Raw genomic sequence first — 18685 nt, 5'->3', positions numbered from 1 at the left:
TTCGGAGCTGGGGACCGAACCCAGGGCCTTGCGCTTCCTAGGTAAGTGCTCTACCACTGAGCTAAATCCCCAGCCCCTTGTGTTTGTTTTTTAACAGGCTCATTTAACATGGTAGTCTCTTCTGTGTACCACCTGTCTGGTGGTCTGCGCTGCTTACGCTTTATACAGAATAGTAGCTTCTAGGCTGTCTCCTGCCCCGAGCGATTCATTTCATAATGCAGGAATTTGCATAGTGACGCTGATCCACCATTCCCAATCATACACAGGTTCAGTGCTTACACATCCACCTACGGGCAAACTCTTATATGTAATCCAAAATCAATACTCGAGGTGCCACTGTAGCGCTAACGGGTGGGCAGAAGATAAAGGCCGTCCACGCGTGCCTCTCCACGCTGCCGCTGGGCTGGCGGTGGTTTTCGCTTTCTTGTTCCAGCTTCACACTGTAAAACAATTCTCTTTCACACGGTCTATTCTGGACTGAGTGTTTCACACTTTTGTGCCTTTCAAAGTGGTTCCGCAGCTGCAAACAGCCCTCTAGTGGAGTATTGAAGTATTTTCAGGGCTCCCAAAAAGCTGTGATGTCCCCTGATGAGATAACATGTGTGAGGTGAGCTTTATGAATAAAGCATTCCGTGTAGTAAGGAAGTAACTCCTACCTGCGCCTGATCTCAGACTTTTTGTTCTTTCTCGTCTGAAGTTTATTTGTAAAAACAGCATAGGACACTGGTCATCTGCAGATAGTGTGTAGGTAGGTGTGTCACAGCGGTCCGTCTGTCTTCACATTGGCACGAGCCTTTTCTATGGGGCCTTCACAGGGGCCTGGGCACCCTTGAGAGCCTGAGCTGGAGCTGAAGGTTGGGCCTTAGCTGGAGCTGTGGCCTCTGCCTTGGTTTGAACTTTGGGCTTTGATTGGCAGAACTGCGGGCCATGTAGCTTCGAATCTTCTTCCCAAGCTTGGGGTGAGCCATGAAAACCAGATGACTGAGTTTGCAGCTGGGGCCCTTTGTCATCTTGGGCTTGATGGCCTCTGCCCATGCACTCATAGCCTTTGCATTGTTTATCTGCATTGTCTTCAGGCCTTTCTTGTTGTACTTCTTGACAAAGGGCATGTTCCTCAGGAACTTGGGATCAACCCCCTTAAGAAATTCATATCTCTGTGACTGGGGTTTCTTGATGCCATTTCTGTGCCATTTGCGGGACTGGTTGTGTGTGGTGTGTTTCTTGGACTTGGCCATGTCTGTACCGTAAGCCACGGCTCTCTCAGCGCCTGGGACTAGAAGAGCCAGACACCTATTTTTTTTTATTAATTGGCTATTTTACTTATTTACATTTCAAATGTTGCCCCCTTCCCGGTCTCCCCTCCCTCAAACCCCCATCCCATCTCCCCTCCCCTTTGTCTCTAAGAGGGACACCCACCCACTCCTGCCTAACCACTCTAGCATCCCCCTACACTGGGGCAACAAACCTCCACAAAACCAAGGGCCTCCCCTTCCATTGATGCCGGATAAGGCCATCCTCTGCTACACATACAGCAGGAGCCATGAACCAGCCCATGTATACTTTTTTGTTGGTAGTTTAGTCCCTGGGAACTCTGAGAGGTCCGGTTAGTTGATATTGCTCTTCCTATGGGGTTGCAATCCCCTTCAGTTCCTTCAGTCCTTCCCCTAACTCTTTTATTGGGGTCCCTGGGCTCAGTCCAATGGTTGGCTGTGAGTGTCTGCATCTGTCTTAGATGCTGGTGAAGCCTTTCAGAGGACAGCCATACTAGGCTCCAGTCTGGGAGCACTTCTTGGTACCAACAATAGTATCAAGGTTTGGTGTCTGCAGATGGGATGGATCTCCAGGTGGGGTAGTCTCTGAATGGCCTTTCCTTCAGTCTCTGCTCCATTTTCTGTCCCTGCATTCCCTTTGGACAGGAGCAATTCTGGGTTAAAATTTTGAGACAGGTGGGTGACCCCATCCCTCAACTGAGGGCCATGCCTATCTACTGGAGGTGGTCTCTTCAGGCTCTATCTCCCTTATGCTGCGTATTTCAGCTAATGTCATCCCCACTGGGTCCTGGGAACCTCTTGCTTCCCTGACATCTGGGACTTTCTAGTGCTTCCCTCTCCAGTTCCCCATCCCCCACTGCTACATCTTTCTATTCATCCTTCTGACCCTCTGGACCTCTCTCCTGTCTCTTCCCACACCTGATCCTGCCCTCCCCCTCCTCTCTGCCTCCCAGGTCCCTCCCTCCCTCCCTCTACCACTCATGGTTATTCTGTTCCCTCTTCTAAGTAGGATTGAAGCATCCACATTTTGTTAAACTTCTTGTTAAACTTTATGTCGTCTGTGAGTTGTATCATGGATATTCTGAGCTTTGGGGCTAATATCCACTTATCAGTGAGTGCGTACCATGTGTGTTCATTTGGTTTGAGGTCTGGGTTACCTCACTCAGGACGATATATTCTAGTTCCATCCATTTGCCTGCAAAATTCATGAAATCATCATTTTTAACAGCAGAGCAATACTCCATTGTGTAAATGTACCACATTTTCTGTATTCATTCTTATGTTGAGGGACATCTGGGTTGTTTCCAGCTTCTGGCTATTATAAATAAGGCTGTTATGATCATAGTGGAGTAGGTGCCCTTGTTATATGTTGGAGCATATTTTAGATATATGCCCTGGAATGGTATAGCTGAGTCTTCAGGTAGAACTATTTCCAATTTTCTGAGGAACTGCCAGATTGTTTTCCAAAGTGGTTGTAGCAGCTTGCAATCCCACCAGCAATGGAGGAGTGTTCCTCTTTCTCCACATCCTTGCCAGCATCTGCTGTTGCCTGAGTTTTTGATCTTAGCCATTCTGATGGATGTGAGGTGGAATCTCAGAGTCATTTTGATTTGTACTTCCTGATGACTAAAGATGGTGAACATTTCTTCAGGTGCTTCTTGGCCATTCAAGATTCCACACTTGAGAATTCTTTGTTTAGCTCTGTACCCCATTTTATAGGGTTATTTGGTTTTCTCAAGTCTAATTTTTTGAGTTCTTTGTATATTTTGGATATTAACCCTCAATCAAATGTAGTGTTAGTGAAGATCTTTTCTCAATATATAGGTTGATGTTTTGTCTTATTGACAGTGTCCTTTGTCTTACAGAAGTTTTCAATTTTATGTGATCCCACTTGTCAATTATTGATCTTAGAGTATGAGTCATTGGTATTCTGTCCAGGAAAATTCCCCCTGTGCCAATGAGCTCAAGGCTCTTCCCCAATTTCTCTTCTATTAGATTCAGTGTATCTGGCTTTATGTCATGGTCCTTGATCCACTTGTTTCTTACAAGGAGATAAAAATGGATCCATTTGCATTCTTCTACATGCGGACCAACAGTTGAACCAGCACCCTTTGTTGAAAATGCTGTCTTTTTTCCACTGGATGGTTTTGGCTTTTTTGTCAAAGATCAAGTGACCATAGGTGTGTGGGTTTATTTCTGCGTCTTCAATTCTATTCCATTGATTTACCTGACTGACTGTACCAATACCATACAGTTTTTATCACTATTGCTCTGTAATACGTCTTGAGGTCAGGGATGGAGATTCCCTGAGAAGTTCTTTTATTGTTGAGAATTATTTTCAATATCCTGGGTTTTTTGTTATTCTAGATGAATTTGAAAATTGCTCTTTCTATCTCCATGAAGAAATGAGTCAGGATTTTGATAATGGGTATTGCATTGAATCCATAGATTACTTTTGGTAAGATGGCCATTTTTACTATAATTAATCCTGCCATCCATTAGCATGGGAAATCTTTTCATCTTCTGAAGTCTTCTTCAACTTCTTTCTTCAGAAACTTGAAGTTCTTGTCATACAGATCTTTTACTTGCTTGGTTAGAGTCACACCAAGATATTTAATATTATTTGTGACTATTGTGAACAGTGTTGTTTCCTTAATTTCTTTGTCAGCCCATTTATCCTTTGTGCAGAGAAAGGCTACTGCTTTGAGTGAATTTTATGTCCAGCCAGTTTGCTTGCTGTCTATCAACTGTAGGAGTTCTCTGGTAAAATTTTTGGGATCGCTTATATATATGATCATATCGTCCACAAATAGTGATATATTGACTTCTTCCTTTCCAATTTGTATCCCTTTGACCTCCTTTTGTTGTCTAATTGCTCAGTCTAGGACTTTGAGTACTATACTGAATAGGTAGGGAGAGAGTGGGCAGCCTTGTCTAGTCCCTGATTTTAGTGATATTGTTTCACGTTTTTCTCCATTTAGTTTGATGTTAGCTATTGGTTTGCTGTATGTTGCTTTTACTATGTTTAGGTATGGGCATTGAATTCCTGATCTTTCCAAGACTTTTTAACATAAAGGAGTATTGTATTTTGTCAAAGACTTTTCCAGTGTCTAATGAGATGATCATGTGTTTTTTTTATTTGATTTGTTTATATAGTAGATTACATTGATAGATTTCTGTACATTGAACCATCCCTGCATCCCTGGGATGATGCCTACTTGATTGTGGATCATTTTGATGTGTTCATGGATTCAGTTTTGAGAATTTTACTGAATATTTTTGCATCAATGTTCATAAGGGAAATTGGTCTGTAGTTCTCTTTATTTGTTGGGTCTTTGTGTGGTTTAGTTACCAGTGGAACTGTAGTTTTATAGAATGAATTAGGTGGTGTTCCTTCTGTTTCTGTTTTGTGGAATAGTTTGAGACGTATTTGTATTAGATCTTCTTTGAAGGTCTGATTATAGTTCTACATTTTTTTGGTTGGAAGACTTTTAATAACTGCTTCTATTTCCTTAGGGTTTATGGGACTGTTTAGATGGTTTATCTGATCCTGGTTTAACTTCGGTACCTGGTATCTGTCTAGAAAATCATCCATTTCATCTAGATTTTCCAATTTTGTTGAGTATAGATTTTTGTAGTAGGATTTGATTTTTTAATTTCCTCAGTTTCTGTTGTTGTCTCACTTTTCATTTCTGATTTTGTTAATTTGGATACTATCTCTTTGCCCTTTAGTTAGTTTGGCTAATTGATTTTCTCAAAGAACCAGCTCTTTGTTTTGTTGATTCTTTGTACAGTTCTCTGTTTCTGTTTGGTTGATTTCAGCCCTGAGTTTGATTATTTCCTGCCTTCTACTCCTTTTGGGTGTATTTGGTTCCTTTTGTGCTAGAGCTTTTAGATGTGCTGTTAAGCTGCTTGTGTAGGATCTCTCCACTTTCTTTATGAAGGCACTGAGAGCCATGAGTTTCCCTCTTAGCACTGCTGTCATTGTGTCCCATAAGTCTGAGTGTGCTATACCTTCATTTATGTTACATTTTAGAAAGTCTTTAATTTTTTTATTTCTTCTCTGTCCAAGTTATCACTGAGTAGAGAGTTATTCATCTTCCATGTGTATGTGGGCTTTCTGTTGTTTTTGTTGTTATTGAAGACCAGCCTTAGTCTGTGGTGATATGATTGGATGCATGGGATTAATTCATTCTTCTTCTATGTGTTGAGTCTTGTTTTGTGTCTGATCATATGGTTAATTTTGGAGATGGTACAATGAGGTGCTGAAAAGAAGATATATTCTTTTGTTTTAGGGTGAGATGTTCTGTATACATCTGTTAAATCCATTTAGTTCATAACTTCTGTTAGTTTCATTGTGTCTCTGTTTAATTTCTGTTTCCATAATCCGTCCATTGGTGAGAGTGGGGTGTTGAAATCTCTCTCTATTGTTGTGTGAGGTTTAGTGTGTGCTTTAAGCTTTAATGGTAACATTTCTTTTACAAATGTAGGTGCCCTTGCATTTGGGGCATAAATGTTCAGAATTGAGGGTTCATCTTGCTGGATTTTTCCTTTGATGAGTATGAAGTGTCCTTCTCCATCTCATATGATAACTTTTGGTTGAAAGTTTATTTTATTGGATATTAGAAAGGCTACTCCAGCTTGTTTCTTAGGACAATTTGCTTGGAAATTTTTTTCCAGCCTTTTACTCTGTAGTAGTGTCTGTCTCTGTCCTCTTTCTCTGTTTGTATCCAGTATTTTAGTCTATGCCTTTTTATTGGGGATTGAGTCCATTGATATTGAGAAATATTAAAGACCAATGATTGTTGCTTCCTGTTATTTTTGTTGGTAGAGTTAGTATTATGTTTGTATGGTTCTCTTCTTTTGGGTTTATTGTGAGAAGATTAATTTCTTCTTTTTTATCCTTGGGTGTAGTTTCCCTCTTTGTGTTGGAGTTTTCCATCTACTATCCTCTATAGTGCTGGTTTAGTGGAAAGATATTGTGTAAATTTGGTTTCATCATGGGTATCTTGCTTTCTCCATCTATGGAAATTGAGAATTTTGTTGGGCATAGTAACCTAAACTGGCATTTCTGTTCTCCTACAGTCAGTATGACATCTCCCAAAGATCTCTTCTGGCTTTTAGAGTCTCTATTGAGAAGTCTTGTGTAATTCTGATAGGTCTGTGTTTATATGTTGCTTGAACTTTTTCCCTTACTGTTTTTAATATTCTTTCTTTGTTCTGTGCATTTGGTGTTTTGATTATTATGTGATGGGAGGAATTTCTTTTCTGATCCAATCTATTTGGCATTCTGTCGGCTTCTTGTACATTTACAGGCGTCTTTCTTTAGGTTAAGCAAATTTTCTTCTATGATTTTGTTGAAGATGTTTACTGGCCCTTTACCAAAGATTACCAAATCTTCACTCTCTTCTATACCTATTATTCTTAGGTTTGGTCTTTTTATTGTGTCCTGAAGTTCCTGGATGTTTTTCACTTTCTTTGATTGTTGTATATGCTATCTTCTATGCCTGAGATTCTCTTTTATTCTGTTGGTGATGCTTGCATCTGTGACTCCTGATCTCTTTCCTAGGTTTTCTACCTCCATAGTTGTCTCCTTTTGTGATTTCTTTATTGTTTCTATTTCTTTTTTTAGACCATGGTTTTGTTCAATTCCTTCACCTGTTTCTGTTTTCCTTTATTTCTTTATAGGATTTATGTGTTTCCTCTTTAAGAGCTTCCACCTCTTTACCTGTGTTCTCCTGTATTTGTTTAAGGAAATTATTTATGTCCTCCTTAAGGTCCTCTATCATCTTCATGAAATGGGATCTTAGATCAGAATCGTGCTTTTCTGGTGTGTTAAGGTATCCCGGGGTTGCTTTGGTGGGAGAATTGGGTTCTGATGATGCCAAGTGGCCTTGGTTTCTGTTGCTCATGTTCTTGGGTTTGCCTCTCACCATCTGGTCATCTCTGGTGTTAACTAGTCTTGCTGTTTCTGACTGGAGCTTGTACCTCCTATGAGCCTGGTTATGTTGTGCCTCCTTGTGTCAGGCTGTCTCTGGGCATGGGAGGGGATCTGGAGCACTTGATCTGTGAGCCTGCTTGTGTCAGACCTCCTGGAAGTCAAGCTTACTCTGGGTGTGGGTGGGGTGGGGTGCTAGAGCACAGGATCTTGCCCCCCACCCCCGGGCATAGTTGGAAACCAGAAGGAAGGTGTACCTCTGGCAGGGCAGGAGGTCCTGTGTCTTCTGGGCTGGGGGTGGGCAGATCCAAGTTAGAGTAGGTATTGGGGCAGGGGGATGGGAGTTGAGATTCAACTTTGAGCTACTGATACCAGAATTCCTGGGGTCAAGCTGTCTCTGGGTGTGGGTGGAGTGTGGAGGGAGCTGGGCCTCATCTCAAACTTCTAACCTCTAGACATATAAAAGAAAATGAATTTTGCTATTTAATGTGTGCTGTATATGGTATTTTGTTATAAATTTCAGAACTGAGACAATAGAAAAATCCCAAAGTGTTAAAATTATCTGATGAGACAAGGATTGACTGTGCCACTCCGAAAACATGTTGCTCTCTCCAGCATTATACACCCACCTCCTTGCAGAAGTGGCTAGCTACAGAACAATTACTTTTCATATTTTCTCATTGTGTCTTAAAGTCATTATCACAGTCTACAAAAAGCAACAGAATTAATCTCTTTCTTAAATGTGAAGTCTTTGTGAGCAGACAATTCCCTGCTCTTTTAATGTTTTCTTCTTTTGCTCAACTGTAGTAACCAAAGATGGTAAAATGCTTCCAAAATAATTTTGAATAAAACTAAATGGAACTCTGTACAATCAAGTATTCCTAACCGTACAGTCATCTGTGCTCCTTCAGATATGACATAACAAGCACCCACCCATGCTTTGAAACCCTGGTCTCTGACCTGGACAAGATGACCCATGAATCATTATCATTGACTTTCTTAGTATTTTTATATCTAGATTGGCATGGAGAAGGGAACATGGAATTTCCATTTCCATTTTCAGCTGACTAACTCTCTACTAACTGGACAGTCTGCTGGAAAAGAACACAGAGGAGAAGTGGGAAGTGGGACCACATCATTGCTATTTGAAAAGACAATGACCTTGACATCTAACTTCATTAACATTTTCAATCAGAAAGGGGGATGGGGCTGGAGAGATAGTTCAGTCGTTAAGAGTGCTTGTTGCTTTTCCAGAAGACCCAAGTTCAATTCCCAGTACTCTCATTGGATAGCTCACAAGTACCTGTAATTTGAGCCTCAGGGCATCTTCTGGGCTCCTTGGGCACACACAAATGGCATACATGCCCACACATGTGAGTGCATGCACACACAAATAAATCTTTTAAAAATATATTTTCAGAAAAAAATTGATGTCATACTTAATCATTAAGAATTGCCCCAACATCTTACGAAAGTCTGCTTTCTAACAGGCTTTGCATTCAATATAAAGGCCCTAAAACCCCAGTGTATGCAAGCTCAGCCGGAGCAGTAGAAACAGCAGCCACAGAACGCACCAGATTCCTGTGCCAAAGGTCATCACCTGCTCTGCAAGCAATTGACAGCCCGCATCGCCAGCTGAGCCCAGAAGAGAGGGGAGCCAGAGAGAAGCAGAGCATCCACTCTGTAAGCAAGCATCAAGCCTTGTAAAACTAACTAGTCCCAGACCGATGTAATCCCAGACCGATGTAATCCCAGACCGATGTAATCCCAGACCGATGTAATCCCAGACCGATGTAATCGATGAAAACTATGGAGCCATGTTTCCAATCATAAACTAGTACATGTTTCTGTTTGTCTTTTGAGACATGGTCTCTCTTTTTAGCCCAAACTGGACTAAAACCAGATCAACCCTTGGGCTTCTGCCTCCAGAGTACCAGGAATACAGGTGTAAACTACCATGCCCACTCTCTCCCTGGGCCATACAGTTGTTACATAAAATTTGGAAAAATAAGTAAAAAATGAAAATAATCTATGTGTACGCATCATTAACATTTCAATAAGCTTCACTCCCTTTGAATATTTTCATTTAGACCGTACTTTGAGATGTACTGATTAAACTGTCAAAGTGTCAATGTAAATTATATTGTGAACATTTTTCCATTGTCAGAATTCCTCAAAAACATCTGCATAGTTATTTAAATAGACAGAATGCTATTCATTTAACTCGCTTTTTTGACATTTAGGTTGCTTCCAATTTTTACTGTAATTTAAAATTTACTTTTAAAACTTCCTTTCATTATTCTTTATGTACAGTTTACCCTATTGTCTCCCTACAGTACATTTCTAAAGTAGGATTACCAAAAAAGGTTATTGAAAATATGCTTAAAGTTCATCATTGCTTATTGTAAAATTGCCTTTCAGAAAGTTACGCCAGCTCATACACCCAGCAAATCCAACTCCTAGCTCACTGAAACTTGGCTAAAGCTAAAATGAACTCTTGCCACATTTTAATTCTGCCAATTTACAAGAAAGTAAAATATCATTTCACTTGCTTTTATTTTTCTCAACTTGAGTGAAACAACCCTCCCTCAAATACTTTAGAAGGCATTATATTTTGTCCCTCCCATCCCCCCTCTGGAGTCTCACTTTGATGTCACGATATTTGAACTCTGCCCCTTCCAGCTCGGCAGAAGAAAACCTTGCTTCCTTTGGAATAGAATGACTTGCTTTATGGATTTTTTTTCTTTCTAGTTTCTTATAGTTTCAGCTCTCCAGGAGAAAATCAAATGATTCCTTAAGTGTGTTTTATTTTTAGCATTCACGCTTATAACAGTGACTTATGTTTTTCCCTGATGGGGATTAAAAGAAGCCTGCTATGTCTCCCACCCTCCTTACTTGGTTCTAGTTTGTACTTTCTCTATTCAGTCTTACACTTGTAGTGCATTTGTGGTTTATTTAGAATGATTTTTGTAATACAAGCAAAGTGTGAGTCTGAAGTTTAAAATACGGCACCTACAATTGAAGTATGAGTGACATATTAAAAGTGACACATATTTAATTGGTACCACCGTGGAGTGTATGCACAGATATATGCCCATGAAACCATGACCACATCCTGGCCATAAAATGCCCAACATCTGTCCATCATCTCCTAAAGCTTCCTCTCAGCCCCATTACTGTTATTGTTCTTGGATGTGTTGCTATTACTAGTATGGGAGATAAGAATGTGTAACATTAAACGCTACTCTCTGATGATGGGGCGGATGTCTAGGACTTATTTATTTTACATAAGAACAACTTTGGCCCATATACTACCACCCACCCATTTCTTCCAATTTTTTGTTATTTTTTATGCTGCTGTGAAATAATTATTCTTCTAGAAGAATATCAAAATGTTCATCGCTGAGGTAGTCTGATCTTCAGGGGGCCATCAGGGGGTGATTATTTATAACATTTTTAATAAGTTTAGTAATCAAGGGAAAAGATTAGTTTCTAGGAGACAGCTGTGCTAAGTAGAACCATGCTGGAGAGTGAGGGGTGTACCCACCAGTGCCGAAAGGCTTGGAACCAGGTGTTTAGCTCCTTTCAGCCATAGGACCTCTGTCCCTACTTCCCCAGGGGTGACCTGCATGGGACAGTCCTTTTCCTCTACATTTGTATGTGAGAAGGTGTGTATACATGTATGTGTAGGCCTAACTCTATTGAATTGACAACCCAAAAGCCTTTCACACATGTACAAGAAAGCCATACACTTTTATTTACTGCATCTAATTCTAAACAATTGGAAACAACCTAAGGTGCTCAGAAAGTGGTTCAGTGGGACAAGGTACTTGCCATATAAGCTAAACAGCCTGAGTTCAATACCAGGAGCTGGTCTTCTGACCTCCACACAGGCACTGTGCACACATGCCCCATTCTCTGTAAGTAATAAAAAAAATTAATCAATAATAAAAGTTTTTAAAATTAAAAAGCATTAATTCTTTAATGGAGAATGACTCAATAAACTTTGGTATCTAGCCTGTGAGCATCATTGTATATTTACATACAGAAACGTAAAATGTTTATCAATTACAGAAAAAAATGTTTTATATGATACTATAGATGGAAAAAATCTTCACAGTTTTTTACATTAAAAACATAAAGGTCATTACTGTAAAGCTATGCTTGAATATTTAAATGAAAATAACGGCCTGTCACTCAGAAGCAACAGAGTGTCTACACCAACAAGAAAGGTGACTGTACATGTGTATGCAGCTCACTCTCCTCTTTCTGTGGCCCCTTTGCTTTTCTACCCCTGTGCCCACCTTTGATCATCTAAACAGTGTTTCTCTGGGCCCAGGCCCTCTCTGGGTCACTTGCAAGAGGAGAGGAAGCTTTAGAGTAAAGCCACGGTTGTCTAGAAGTGTAAAATGGGGAAATCCGTGTCTTGACCATGGGTGGAAGTTGAACCAAGCTGAGCTGGGTCGCCAGAAATCCTCATGTGGCAGCTCAGGAAGCAGAGTGTGACATGAGAAAGTTCAGTGAGGAAATCCTAAAGAAGAGTAGAGCCACCCTCATTCATTCAAAAGACTTGGGGAATTCAACGGGAAGTAATGACTGTCAGGAGACATCCAGGTAGGAGGCAATGAGCAAAGATGAAGCAAAGCATCGAAGGAAAAGGAAGAAGCTTAGATCAAAGACAGAAAAGGACCCAAGCGTGTTCTGTGGATGACTCTAGAAGTAGCTGTTCAGAGAGGCAGCTTATGGGGGCAGAAGACTGTTGTGACTTACCCTTTAGTATTTTATATTAATATGTGAACATATTATAGTGTAGTAATATTAATATATAATTAACTTTGTAAATTAGGCTGCACAACTATACTTTTCATACATTAATATTTGCATCATTGTTCTTAGACATAAATCTAAGCATCAGCAAGTTTGTAAAATGTTGTATTTTATTTTGAAAAACAATACATCATTATCAGGCCCATATGACAATTCTTTAAATGTGCTTAAGTTCAGACTAAAAAACTCATCTTCCCAATTTCTTGCTTCTCTAGACCGTAGTCAACATTAAGAATGAGCTGTGGAGGACTCGTGACTCTGTCAACGCTCTGCACAGGGAAAGAAGGTAAGAGCCACATGTAGATATCTGAGAAGACAGGATCCCCGTGTTGATATGTGACAGCGGCTGAAACAAGCCAGGAGCTCTGCCCTGAGCTTTTATAGAGACATTTCTGTAGAAAAAAATGAAGCTCCCCCTTTTTTTATTGGAAGAAATTATTTAAGTAAGGAAATCCTATATTTCAATATGAAGTTTTTTCAAAGGCAACTTAATGCTGAGTGAGTAGTGAGGCATAACAAATATCATCTAACTGGGTATAGAACAGTTTTATCCTTGATCCCATTACTTGAAAGGAGGGTAAGAGGGGCTGGGTAGATGTCTCAATTGACAACATACTTGCCACATAAGCATGCTGACCTGATTTTGATCCTTAGGACCTGCTTGTTGGAAGGAGAGAATTGATTCCTGCAAGTTGCCTATGACTTCCACATGCTCACCACACACACACACACACACACACACACACACAAATTCTTGCCAGGCATAGTGTTGCATGCCTTTAATTCCAGCACTCAGGAACAGAGGCAGGTGCATCTCCGTAAGGTTGAGGCCAGTCTGGTCTACATCAGGGCTACATAGCGAGACTCGGTCTCAAAATAAATAAATAAATAAATCTTGAAGTTTTTCAAAAATAATTTTAAAGCTATGTTATTCCATGTATGTAGTCCATATCTGCTGCATATACCATTTGTAACCTAATAAAATATTTATCACTACAAAACGCACCAAAGTATCAGACAGATTTAATTAAGGAAATGAAAACCAGAGGCTCCATTTTGGCTGTGTGCATCAGCGTTTTTATTGATGGTTTGTATGAAACTGTACAAGCACACAGCTCAGATGTATGTGTGATGTGGTATAAAAGGCACCGGTAATAGGTTGAACTTAGGATTACTAACATTTAATTCCTGAAACAGTAGAATAATCACTAAAGACATAACTTCAAGGGATTGAAAAGAATCCGAACAGCTGGAGGCCCAGGCTCTCAGGAAACAGCAGAAGCGGCTGCGATGGACAGTAAGCTTAGTAACAGGCAGCATGAAGTCCCTGGTAACAGGGCCCTGACTACATCTCTGATCAGACATTGGAAGAGTGTCATCCAGTTGCTTAGTGACAACTCCTTAGTCTTCAGTATCTGGGGACTCAATGACATTGTGTTTCACTACATAGCATGTGCCCTTTCCGGGAGCATTCGGGCCCCTTCCAAGGCCTCACACACAGAATTCAGGGTTCTTGGTAATAGAAAGCAAATAAGAAACTTTAAAAGGGCAGATCCTAGGTCATGTGGAAGGAATTATTTCTCAGGTAATATGAACTTGGTATCATAGATTTGCTTGGAAAGCAGCAGGGTTCAAACTCCTGGAAATACTTGTACCAGGTAAATTATAGCTAGTGGGGGCACTTTATGAGGATTCTCCCCATAAAATAAAAACTGGAGAGCCAGGTGTACTGACACATACCTTTAATTCCAGCACTCCTGAGAGACAGACAAGGAGATCTCTTGAGTTCAAAGCCAACCTGGTCTACTTAGGGAGTTCTAGGCAGCTACATGGTGAGATCTTGTTAAACAAAATGAAACAAAACAAACAACAAAAAGAAAGAAAAAGAGAGAGAGAGAGAGAGAGAGAGAGAAAGGAAGAAAGAAAGAAAGAGAGAGAGAAAGGAAGGAAGAAAGAAAGAAAGAAAGAAAGAAAACTGTTTCTGATAAGGCTTGGCTTGGTTTCCCCTGGGCTATTGAAGAATGAGGATACTTCAGCTGTCTAAACATGGTGGATAGGCCAGAAAGGAGGAAAGGATGTAAGGTTTGGAGCACATGGGACAAAAAAGAGAGATTGTCAGTCATGCTTAGTGAAACACTGTGGGATTGACAGCCTTTCTACACACCTCTGAGTTATGTAACCCCCGGACTAACTCCATTCTGAAAAATCCACCATATAAAATGCCTGGCACTCTAACTATAATTAGGATTTTTGGGTCAGGCTTCCTTGTGACTAGAGGTTTAAAGGTGACTATTTAAAGACACCTGCTTTGTGTGAGAGCTTAAACTTTATTTCAAGACCTTTTCCAGGCATTATGACACTTAGGAATTTCAAATATGCTCTCATATGGAAGAATGTCACTGTTCACCATAAATGTTAAAATGCCAATAGGACTGGTTAAGAACAAGATCATGTTAATTCCATACCTACTATGTGACAGGACCAGAGAATGTGGTGATAGAGTTTCCAGAATTGGAAAACAATGTGCAATAAAATAATTTAGTAATATATAAATAAAACAGGAAGTATATGAGTGTGTAAGCTCAGAAATTAAGGCTGGAGACTAGATAAAAACCTGAAATCTCACACTACTGAATTTAAAAGCAACTAGACATAGAGAAAAAGTATACAGAAAAATAAAGAAGAAAAACATCTAAACAGGGCCAGAAAGAGGTTGGAGTTCTGCCTTGTAGGGAGGTAAAAGGGAAGTCAAGGAAAGCCTTGTTGAAAGTGTAATTAATGTGTTAGCATAGATTGCAAGGAGGTGACTGAAGCTATAACCTAGAGGGGCAAAAGACTCAAGGGAAGAGTATAAACGAACAGATCTGTGACTCGTGGGCTGTATACCTTCTCTGTGGTCTCCATGCTAAGTGAATTGCCTTCACAAATGGGGTATTTCTAGACATAGTACTGAATAAGGGCAATATGTAAATGTAAGTCAGTGCTAAACCATGTTGTCAAAAGTAATCCAACAGGCCTAGTGAGTTCAATATCTCTAAAGATGTGAAAGCTGGGGAAATAGTCGTAAGACATATGTAATGAACACAAAAGGTATCTGCCCACAGACACAGCAGCAAGTGGTGGTGATGGAGTGACATGGTAGTCAAGGCACAGGCTGCCCACCAGGAGGACCTGGGAAGCTCTCACTGGACTGTAGGTGTGATTCTCCGCTCTTACACAAACCTGTTTCCATACCAGGTTCCTTAGAAAACAGTTGCAAAGATACAAGCACAAATTGCAAGGCACATACACCTTACAGGAAAACCAGAACTGCAGATTTGAAACAAAGATTCGGGAGCTCACAATCAACCAAGATAACCTGTGGACCAAGCTACAACAGATGAGACGAGACCTACAGGTACAAATGGGAGATCTACTGTCTGTCTGGACTACCTAGAAGTCTAACCTCAAGTATCCCTGCCCTGGCCAAAGAAGGGCTGCTTTCCAAAGCCTCACACGTCGCTTGGACCAGCCTCTTCCCCACCACTCCCCTCCATCTCCCCAAATCTGCTCCCACTTCCACCCACTAAGCTCTACACTCTTTCAGACTGCAGCCTTGCTACACAGGGGAAATGGTAGAGCAAAGCGCTCCCGTCAAAGTGCTCCCGTCAAAGTGCTCCGGCATAGCATTTGGCCTCAGATCTCTTTGTACATTGTTAAAAGATGTTAAGGACTTCCCTAGGATGCTTTATCTCTGTGAGCTATATCTGTTGCTATTTTATCCTGTCAATAACAACAATAACAACAACAACAAAGACTGAGAAGTGTTTCAAAAGGATATTCATTAACTGAGATATAAAATTGGTCAATATATATATATATACATATATAGAATATTTTCAAGCAATAACTGGATATTTTTAGAGCCTGGGAGAGGGTCAATGATTTGTGTACTTGGTTAAACCTCTAGAATGTGGGACTTTATGAAAGCAGAACTTTCCTTGCTGTAAGCAATCTTTTAGGAGAGGTTTACTTAAGTTGATTTGCATAAAGGTGCAGTTAAAAAAAAAGAAGAAAGAAATCTTGCTGTAGCCATTCACATAACTAAAGTATTATCCACTGATACAACATCAAACATAAAAAGCAATTGTTTTTGAAAGGGTAGGTGCATTATGAAATCTAAAGCCGTGTTTGTTTCATACTCGACTTTATTAAAATCCCAGTGTTCTCGCTGCTCTCTGAGTGGAACTATCCATGTTTCGTGTTGTAATATATATTGGCCACATGGTGAATATTGACTCACTGAGCTAGACTGAGCCTCCTGGAGCCTGCCAATTTCATTATACAATATTATTTTTTGAGGAAAGGAAGATAAGAAGAAAAAAAACTCACATCCAGTCCCACCAGTTGTTGTCAGAGAAACATTTAAGAATTGAAAGGCTTGCCAGCTCACCCGTGGCAGATACAAGCTTTCTAAAATTTTAATTATCGCTTGAATCCTCGACTGTTATAAATGACCACAGAGTTAATCATTTTCTCTGCAGTGTCACATTCCTTTTCTTCTCCTCCCTCTCCCCCCAGAAAATTATTGCCTAATGTCCCAGTCTAACACAATCTGCCAGTCTTCCCTTGGCGGGAGAGCCGATGCCTGTGTTTCAGGGCGCATCTGAAATACTCTGTGGGTGCTTTCCATTTTGATACACACAACACTGAAAAGACAGATTATTAAGAAAGTTTGGGGGGCTGGGGATTTAGCTCAGTGGTAGAGCGCTTACCTAGGAAGCGCAAGGCCCTGGGTTCGGTCCCCAGCTCCGGAAAAAAAAAAAAAAAAAAAAAAGAACCAAAAAAAAAAAAAAAAAAGAAAGTTTGGATCTTTTGCTATACCAGGAGACATTAAGTTAAGTTGTCTTCTTTTTATTATTTATTTTATTACATCACAAATGCTCCCCTGCTCCTGTTACCCCCTCATAGAGTTCCTTTGCCTCTGAGAGGGTAGCCCTCCCCACTTCCCCCCGCCCATCACTATGGTGCATCAAGTCTCTGCAGGAGAGGTACATCCTGCCTCACTGAGGCCACACAAGGCAGCCCTCTGTTACATATGCGACATGGGGCCTCAGACCAGCCCGTGTAGGCTCTTTGGTTGCTTCCTCGGTCTCTGGGAGCTCCCAGGCATCCAGGTTAGTTCACACTGTTGGTCTTCCTGTGGTGTTGCCATCTCCTTAAGGGCCTTCAGCCCTTCCCCTAACTCTTCCATAAGGGTCTCTGACCTCTGTCCATTGTTTGTCTGTGAGTATCTGCGTCTGTCTCAGTCAACTGCTGGGGAGAGCCTCTCAGAAGGCTGACACGCTAGGCTCCTGTCTGCAAGCTCACAACATAGCATCGTTGATAGTCTGAGGCATTGGTGCTTGCACGTGGAATGGGTCTCAAAATAGGCAGTCACCGATTGGCTATTCCTTCCGTCTCTGCTCCATCTGCGTCCCCGCATTTCTTTTGGCGGGGGCCAATTTGAGGTCAAAGTTTTGTAGGTGGGTTAGTGGCCCCATCCCTCCACTGGAGGTCCTGTATGGCTACTGAAGGCGGTCTCTTCAGGTTCCAGATCCCCATTGTTGAGCATTTTGGTAAAGGTTACCCCTATTGACTCCTGGGAGCCTTTATCATCCTGGGTCTCTGGGACTTCATGGAGATCCATCCCTTACCACCCACCTTCCGCAGCTGCACATTTCCATTCATTCTCCTGGCCCTCTGTGACTCCCTCCTGACTATTTCCCTCACCCTCCCCTCGCTCTCCCACCCAGATCCCTCCTTCCCTCTGCCTCCCATGACTATTTTGTTCCCTCTTCTAAGTGGGATTCAAACATCCTCACTTGGGCCTTCCTTCTTGTTTAACTTCTTTGGGTCTGTGGGGCGTATTATCAGTATTCTGAACTGTTTGACTAATACCCACTTATGCGTTAGTATAAACCATGTATATTGTTTTAGTCTGCGTTACCTAACTCAGAATGATATTTTCTAGTTCCGTCCATTTGCCTACAAAATTCATGATGTCCTTGTTTTTAATAACTGAATAGTATTCCATCGTGTAAATGTACAATATTTTCTGTATCCGTTCTCCGGTTGAAGGACATCTGGGGTGCTTCCTGTTTCTGGCTATTACAAATAAAGCTGCTATGATTGTTTTTTTTTCTTTCAGTTTATATAGTGGATTATATTGATGGATTTTTGTATAATGAACCATCCCTGCATCAGTGAAATGAAGCCTACTTGATCATGTGGATGGCAGCTTTCATGTGCTCTTAGATTCAGTTTGCAAGTATTTTCTTGAGTATTTTTGCATCAGTGTTCATAAGGGAAATTGATTTGAAATTCTGTCTTTGTTGAATCTTTGTGTGGTCTAGGTGTCAGGGTGACTGTGGCCTCATAGGATGAGTTTGGCAGTGTTTCCTCTGTTTCTATTTTGTGGAATAGTTTGAGGAGTGTTGGTATTAGCTCTTCTTTGAAAGTCTGGTAGAATTCTGCACTAAAACCATCTGATCCAGGGCTGTTTGTTTGTTTGTTTGTTTGTTTGTTTGTTGCTTGCAGTGTTTTAATGGCTGCCTCTGTTTTCTTACGGGTTATAGGACTATTCAGATGGTTTACCCAATCTTGATTAAGCTTTGGTAATTGGTATTTG

The 18685-nt window shown here is 40.8% G+C and overlaps 1 protein-coding gene across 1 annotated transcript in view; it reads left to right on the top strand.

Moving 5' to 3' along the window:
- Positions 1-18685, top strand: part of Dytn (dystrotelin) — a 61336-nt gene that overhangs the window by 28663 nt on the left and 13988 nt on the right. The window contains exons 10-13 of the mRNA XM_003750707.4: positions 8700-8843; positions 11019-11025; positions 12252-12322; positions 15274-15433. Coding sequence (XP_003750755.3) covers positions 8700-8843; positions 11019-11025; positions 12252-12322; positions 15274-15433 — 382 coding nt within the window. The remainder of the gene's footprint in view (positions 1-8699; positions 8844-11018; positions 11026-12251; positions 12323-15273; positions 15434-18685) is intronic.

Source organism: Rattus norvegicus, chromosome 9, assembly GCF_036323735.1.
Source record: "Rattus norvegicus strain BN/NHsdMcwi chromosome 9, GRCr8, whole genome shotgun sequence".
In the NCBI taxonomy this organism is placed as follows: domain Eukaryota; kingdom Metazoa; phylum Chordata; class Mammalia; order Rodentia; family Muridae; genus Rattus; species Rattus norvegicus.
This window is presented reverse-complemented; position numbering and strand designations above follow the sequence as displayed.